General features: G+C 44.8%; 1 protein-coding gene across 1 annotated transcript in view; it reads right to left on the bottom strand.

Annotated features, from left to right (window-relative positions):
* Positions 1-4173: 4173 nt before the first annotated feature.
* The window catches only part of S1PR1 (sphingosine-1-phosphate receptor 1), a 7405-nt gene continuing 3571 nt past the window's right edge, over positions 4174-8007 (bottom strand). The window contains exon 2 of the mRNA XM_019501699.1: positions 4174-7013. Coding sequence (XP_019357244.1) covers positions 5731-6870 — 1140 coding nt within the window. The 5' untranslated portion in view covers positions 6871-7013 and the 3' untranslated portion in view covers positions 4174-5730. The remainder of the gene's footprint in view (positions 7014-8007) is intronic.

Here is an 8007-nt window from a genome sequence, read left to right as displayed (position 1 = left end):
TTACAAACTGGTCAGAGGGGACCAGCAGGCATTGAGGGAGTCCCTGTTCCCCCGAGCACTACCAGGAGTGACTAGAAATAACAATCACAAGCTGGCAGAGGGTAAATTCAGATTAGACATCAGGAGGCGCTATTTCACTGTCAGGGCGGCTAGGACCTGGAACCAACTTCCAAGCGAAGTGGTGCTGGATCCTACCCTGGGGGTCTTCAAGACAAGACTAGATTAACACCTTGGTGGGGTTGGTTGACCCCAGTACCCTTTCCTGCCATGGCAGAGGGTCGGACTTGATGATCTGCTCAGGTCCCTTCTGACCCTACCAACTATGAAACCATGAAACCCTAAATTTCTGTGATTCCATATTGTTGTACAGCTATTTTCCAGTGGGGAGAAAACCCAGGAACATCAAACTATAACAAAATGAGCCCTGTGGATTTACAAAACACCTGAGAAAGGCTTGGGAGATTTCAAGTGTCACAGAAAGAAAAGATTTTAGTGAATGTCATAGTTCTCACCTGTGTGTCCATGTTTTTCGATACTTAGCCAAGTTGAACCTGGCAAATTTCCCTAATACTGTAAAAAACAGCACAATAATTTAATATGTACTTCTGAACATGTACCCTAAAATGACATTGTGTGTCTATCTTTATTGCTCCTCAGTCGTTTCCATATAAAAAGTGATCACCAGTAAAGGTATCACCAGTAATAAAGGTTTTGAAGTGCAAATGAGGACATCGGCTACAGTTACATAACTGAACCATTGGATTACCTTTGGTGATTCAGGCAACGCACCAGGAAGGAATGGGATGGTAGTGTTTTTAACTCTCCTTTGTACCTATCCTAATTTTGACCCTAGGTCTCAGCATAATTTCCAGCAGCCCCCAGGGTTGTTTTACCTTATTATGACTCTGAATAGCTCCTATGGGTGGCTCCTTTGACTCCGATGTCTTGAGCAGTGATTCTCAACCAGGGAGCCACAGCATCCTGGGGTGCCTTGCTATCCTTTCAAGAGTGCAGTAGGGTGCCATACAGTGTTTGCACTATTATGTGTGCAAACATGATTCACAAGATAAACCTAGAGATTTCAAATAGGAATCCATAGTGTCAGAAACATTCTGACTTGTTGTGGTCATTCTGAGTCCTTTGCAACAGAAGAATTGCTCTATAATTTTTTCTGTAGTCAAAAAATGGGTGAAAACTAAGGGGTAGAATTTTCTGAGGGGTGCCTCAAGTCTCATGAGGAGTACCTTGAGTCTAAAAAGGTTGAGAACCATACTCTTAGAGTGTTCGGCACTCCAAATGCAGCCCTTCCATTACCAAACACTCACTACCATGCTGTGTCTGCTACAGATATGCCCATCCTTTGCAGCTACCATGGGATGACATAAAGATTTTATCATCACCTTCTGTCACCCAGAGAACTTTGCAATGGTCGAGTTCTTAGGGGAGGGAATCCAGATATTTTCAAGAGTCTTTGGGTTAAATCCTAGTTTATGTTAAGTGCTGACATAGCGAGCTACCCAGTTGGATGACTGCCATTTTTGGCACTTACACACAGCTTGAGATGTTGTTCTGAGGTCAGTGAGGACATACAGGTGTCTGCACACCCACTGAGCATGTTCAGTAGGACTTTGCTGTGGCTGGAGAGGTACCCAGTGCTGTATGTTCACCCAGTTATGTACATACAAATGGGACAAGTCTTGAAACAGTAGCTGCACAAAATCCCCAAGACTAGCGGGGTTTAGATGGAGAAGGAACCTCCAGCTAAAAGAAAACTTCCAGGTTTTAGCTCAATAACTTAATGGATGGGGACCTTACCTAGGAAGTTGGTGTCCTGTACTCTAGGCCCCTCTTAATCCAGAGGCAGCTTGGATTTATTTCCCAGCACAGTGTTGTGCTTACTACACCATAGGTTCAGCCCCTTCTCAAAGCTGCCCTAGTGTCCCTTGCATTGAATAGTCACTGGAGGAAGTTCCTGTCCCATTGGGAGCAAGGACCTGATGAGAACCTAGGGTCCCCTCCCATATTAAGCATTAAGCCACATGCCACACATGCTCTGGCTTTTTTCCTTCCTTCTGGCTTCACATATTTCCCTCTGTTGGCTTCAAAAGGAGGGTTGGAGAGGCCTGGATAATACTTAACCTGCAGCCTGCTGGTTGGAGCACTGCACTGGGAAGTTGGAGAGATGTATCTTTTTAAATCCTCTCTGTGTAAGGACAGTCTAGAACCTGGGTCTCTCACTTTGTGTGTGTGTGTGACTGACCTACCACAAGGCTATTGGGCCAACATACGTGAGGTCCCTTCTCCTTGTCCTTCCCTCAGGGAACTCAGGGCAATTTGATTTTGCCAGAGGGTGAAATATAATCTGAAACTGTGCAAAAGTGCCATTCAGACATGTTCAGTGAAATAAGCTGCTGCTGTTTGCATCTCAGAGACACTGCTTAGGAACAGAATGACCAAAGAAAGGCCACATTCTTTCTGATATAGTCTTTGTCCCTCCTTAGTAACTCTGCTGTCCTACAGGAAAAAAAATACTTATTTACTGAGTCTGCTTCATTCTCTTGCAGGAGGCTCTAGTATTCTTTACTTATATGCTCATCATTCCATACATTCGACTCTCTCCTCAAATGAGCAGGTCTGGCTTCAGCAGCCAGGGAGTGAGATTTCAGACATCTGCCTCAGGAGAGTCCCTTCACAAAAGCTGACATCTACCTCTCTGCAGAGGATTCGAAGGCATCCTCAGTATCAATTTTTATTAACTGCATGAATTGCTAGTGTTCAGAGGCTGTAGGCAAAACTGGGCCCCTACTGTACAAAGAACTAGTGAGAAACAACCCCCGTTCCACTAAGCTTATAACCTAAACAAATCAGTCCAAGGAGGACATCAAGGCAAAGAGGAAGGAAATGACTTATCCATGGATACAAAAAAGGTCAGCTTCAGAACTGGAAATAGAACTCAGTTCCTCAAGGCCCAGTCAATTGCCCTATCTTTTCAATTACCCTACCTTCCACTTTGAGGTCTCAGGGCTGACTTCAGTAATGTATGGGTCTCATTCTGCCTCTCCACTTAGAAGTGAGAAGCACCTAGACAGAGAAGGAACATCTGCTTCCTACACCTATCAGTGCCCTAAGTCACTCCTGCCAGAATTAACTGCTGAGCCAAGAAGCACTTTATCTTTTACGCAAATGCAGGTGTAAGGTTTTTTCCAGCTTTGCTCAGGGCACTCATTAAAAGGCAAGGAAGTGAGCATGCATGAAATCACCCCTTCCGTACAGGCAGACAGATGGAGAGAAATTCCAGTCTGTTTCCACTCTTTTGTCTTCAGGGCATTTTTGGAATTTCCTTCAGGAAGTGAAAGGTTGTGACCTAAAGCCTTCCTCAGTTAGCAGGCTCCAGTTTCCCACAGCAAACCTTTCCCAGAAGTGACACACAGTGTAACAAGGTAAGCTTTATCTACATGCCCCAACTGCATCCTGTATGAGCTCAATGAAACTATAGTATTACCTAGAGAGAATGGGCGTGACAAGGGAAATGGAAGAGTCAAGCCTTGGAAGAAATACAGCAGATACTAAAATAAAGCTAGGGAGGTTGATAGAGCTACATTGATTTATAACATTCGAGGCTCTGCTTTTATTATATAAATATAAACCTTCCTGAAGCTAACAACAACATGCACGCAACTACTTTTTAAAAAAGTTTTCTTTGTATTTTAACATAAAAAATAATAAAGATGTGTTTGTTTAAAATACTTTCAATTTCTAATTCATAAGATCCTGAATTACATGGCATTTTACTTATTCTACTCTGGAAAGTAATAGACTTCTCAAGTGTCCAGTATATCTCCTGTTTCTTCTTTTCCATCATGTCTCAGGAAAGCTTCTTGCCCTGCTGCATAGACTGAAGGAGCAAATCTATTTAGTCAATTTCTTTTATTAAAAAGTTCCCTCTCAAATCATGGACTTCCACCCATTTTTCACTTTCCATTGGCCTACAAGTAAAGGTGTCATTATGGATCTGTGTCCTTAATTGATTAGCTGGATCATGCAAACTCAGCATAATCCAATCCCTCCTGAAATTAAGGAGTCCTTCCCCTAACTTCTGTGAGCAGTGGTAATGCCCCAGGTCTTAACAACAGTACATACAAATATTATGATAGCAGCATCTTTAAAAAAAAAGAAAAGAAAAATCAGTTTATTAATGTTTATAAGTCAATAAAGCCATGTGCAAATTGAACAATAAAAGTCAGAAACATTTTAAATACTATTTTTAAAACAAGAAAAAAATCAGTTTAATTGCACTGAGAATCATACTACAAAGGCAGCAATCTTTTTTACAAAACAACTCCTCTAGGAATCACCAATAGCTGTACATTAATCAATTGTTCTCAGCTATCCCAGATACGCTAATTTTGTTATCATAATGCTCTATGTGCATGAAGACTCCTGCATCTTATTAACTTACTTACATTGTACACATTCAACCCCATTAGCACAGGTTAGAAAATGCAGAATAGAAATGATGTTGTAAAACAAATACATTCAATGTAATGCAAGGACTGACTGATGTGGATTGAAAAATTGCAAACATCTTTGCTCAAATACTGAACATTCTGAAACCTAAAAACACCAGCATAAGTGCCAAAATGTGTACTGCATTTTGTAGGGAAATGTGTTTGTAAGATCAAACTATTGTAATTGCACTTGGACTAACATTTTTTTTCCAATTTTTCTGATTCCCATGATCTTCTGTTCATATTTTATCATCAGTCTTTATCTTTGGAAACACTGTGGACCAGCCCTGAAATTCTTGGTTGATTACAATTTCCACTGACATCAACAGTATGCAATACTATTACACCTTTTTTTTGCAAGTGTGAGAATCATCTAAAAGAGCAAAGAACTTTAGTTTTCTCTTGCAATTGTGGTAATAACCTATTTCATGAGAAGCAAGTCAAAAGAGATGTAGGACCAAATGCTGCTCTGAGCTAATTCTCCAGAAAAGTCTGTTGATTTTTTCAAGAGTTGCAGGGCTGGAGGCAAATGCAGAGTCTGGTTCATGTACTTAACCAGTAATAAGAACCTTCAGAAAAATTTGATATGATCTGGGTAAAAAAAATAAAACAAAATAAACCCTCTTGGATTCTACCAAAGAAAGCTTGTGACATTTAAAAACTTAGGTGGAGGGAAGCCAAACTGTGGTTGACCATGATCTAGATTACATGGGCGGGATCTCTTTCTTTACCGTATGCTAAAGAAACTCTTCTGACCAAAGATGCCAGAGCTACCACTAAACTTGGTACAGAAATAGCTTTGTGTAAGGGGCTCACTGCAATTGAAAGGAAAAATAACTTCACATTCTTTTCAAAGAACAACAAAAAAGTCAATTCTCCCCTTCCCCTCTCCCCTTTTCCACTTGCACACACAACAGGCATCATTCCACCAAGGCATCAGTCTTTCTGAGTTACTAAGGAGACTTCAGGCTCTGAATGCTCCCAACAATTCTGAACTGCCTCAGTGCAAAGACAAAACATGCTCCAGGGGGAAATGTTTTCAAGCCAGAACAGTCTGTCCCACTTCTTGAACTCCAGCCACACAAGTGCACCATAGGCCTCTTCAGAACTAATGCTACCTTGCTCATGTACACCACTTCCCTGCCTAGCTACTGTGAGCAAGAGGCTTCTTGCCTGTCAGATTTCAAAGCAGAGGCTTTGAAACCAGCTCCCGTGGGTATGTCTAGGAAGATGAGTTGATGTTGCCTGAAGACACGATTGTCTCCGGGCAGTCACCCTCCTCCTTCTGTGGGTGGGAAGAGTTGTCAGATTTACTTCTGCTGAACTCCATCCCTCCTATAATCGGCCTTTTGACTTTGGTCCCAGAGTCTGCAGAGGGGCATTTGCAGCAAAGCATGATCTTTAAGAAGGCCCTTCGCATCTCTTTGTTCGTGAGGGTATAGATGATTGGGTTGGTGCCGGAATTGAGCACAGCCAGCACTAGGAAATACTCCGCTTTGAAAAGGATTGGACAGGCCTTCACTTTACACCCCACATCCAGCAAAAGCAGGATGAACAGGGGTGCCCAGCAAACGATGAAGGCACTGAGGACAATGATCACTGTCTTGAGCAAGGCTAGGGACTTTTCTGAGCTCTTGCTGGCTTTGGCAATGTTTTTCCGAAATGTTAGACTGCGGCTCCTAGTCCTGACCATGGAATAGATCCTGCAATAGAGGGCCACAATGGACAACAACAGGACGTTTAAAACGGTGGTGCAAAAAAGAATATAATGCTTATGATAGAGGGGCAGCACGGTAGAGCACTTGTGCATGCAATCAATGCAGTTCCAGCCCATGATAGGGAGACCCCCTAGTATCACGGAGATAACCCAGCAGGCACTGATTAGCAGGAAGGAGCGGAAACTGTTGCTGTCATTGTGGAGTTTCATCTTCAGCATGGTGATATACCTCTCAATGGCAATAGCCAGGAGGCTGAACACAGAAGCTGACAGGGCAACAAACATGCTGCCTTCCCTTAGAAACCACTGGGGAGGGGACAGAGTGTAGGTTTTAGGTCCAGATAATAAGAGGTTGGCAATATACGCCACTCCGGCCAGCAAGTCTGAAAGAGCTAAGTTTCCAATAAAATAGTACATGGGTCTGTGAAACTTCTTGGTTTTCCAGATAGTCAGCAGGACAAAAATGTTCTCTAAAATGATAAAGCAGCAAATGATGATAAAAACCACTGAGGTCACTTTTATTCCACTGTCCACTTTGTCGTTTAGCTTTCCTGTGTAGTTGTAATGCTTGTGAATTATGTAGTCGTTAGGACTGACAGAGAAGTTGCTAGTGGCTTTCATGTGGGAGATGCTGTTGGAGCCCATGGTCCCAGGCTGAGCAGCACTTCCCCAGCCAGCCGCCAGAGGGTGAAGTCCAAGGGAAACTTCAGCAGCCGCCCCAGTGCTGTGTCCCCACCGTGGAGGGGCCAGTCTCTGGCACTCTTCAGACAGCTTCAGAAACCACAACCCTACAAAGTGGGGGCACAGGGCAGAGTCAGAAGAAGGGTTAGGAACAAGAGGGCAAGCTAAAATCCACACCAAGCAGACTATTCATTTCACTGCACCCCACGCTCAGAAACTGCATCCATCACTTTTACTCCCCCGTTATAAATTGGATGAAGAAATGGCATAGGAAAAGCAGGAGGGGATTAAAAACCAAACCAACCCCCCCCCCCCTTTTTAATGCAGAGGTGCCCAAATAAGGAGGAGGCAACGGGGGCTGCACAGCCTTGCTGGAGTCTGCCCAGTTTGGGGGCTGCCAGAGCAGCCTGGTGGGGAACACAAGTCCCATCCTACTCCTCTGCCTCAGAGCCAGCCCCACAATTCAACCGGCTCAGGTTTGGGGAGAAAAGACGGCTTGATTCGTTGTAAATGCAATTAGGAGGGCACACGAGCCCGCCGCGCGGGCCGAAGGAGCTCTCACGATTTTTCCCTCTATTTTTAGGTCGAAGTGTGCTCGTGAGGGTGACGGGTGTGCACCGAGGTGTGAAAGCCAGAGATCAGTTCAGTGTAAACAGGAAAGCTGCCCTCCCCTCGCCGCTTGTGAGCCAGGGCAGCCTCGGCAGTTGTGCAGAAAGCAGGGAAAGGCAGAGAAACAAGCACAACAGTGGGCTGGGGAAAGAGGCTGCGTGCGGGCGTGAGAGAGACACAGAGAGTGTGTGTGTGTGAGAGAGAGTGTGTCTGTGCGTGTACACGAGTGTGTGTGCATGAGAGTGACTGTGAGAAACTGAGTTCGAAGTGTGTGATGTTGCGCGAGAGCGTGTGAGTGTGAGGGCGACCCGGCGAGGACGTGCGAGGGACCGCGCGTGAGTGTGCCCGCGCCTCCCCCGCGTGACTGCCCGCGCCTGCGAGCGAACAAGAGTGACTTCGTGCGTGTGCGGGTTTGCCTCGTGTGCGCGTCCGAGCCCGCGCGCGCTGCGCGCGGGGCTGCGTGCGAGTGTGCGCGCGGGGCTGCGCGCGGCC

This window comes from Gavialis gangeticus, unplaced genomic scaffold (assembly GCF_001723915.1).
Source record: "Gavialis gangeticus isolate Ggan-Ray unplaced genomic scaffold, GavGan_comp1, whole genome shotgun sequence".
In the NCBI taxonomy this organism is placed as follows: domain Eukaryota; kingdom Metazoa; phylum Chordata; order Crocodylia; family Gavialidae; genus Gavialis; species Gavialis gangeticus.
This window is presented reverse-complemented; position numbering and strand designations above follow the sequence as displayed.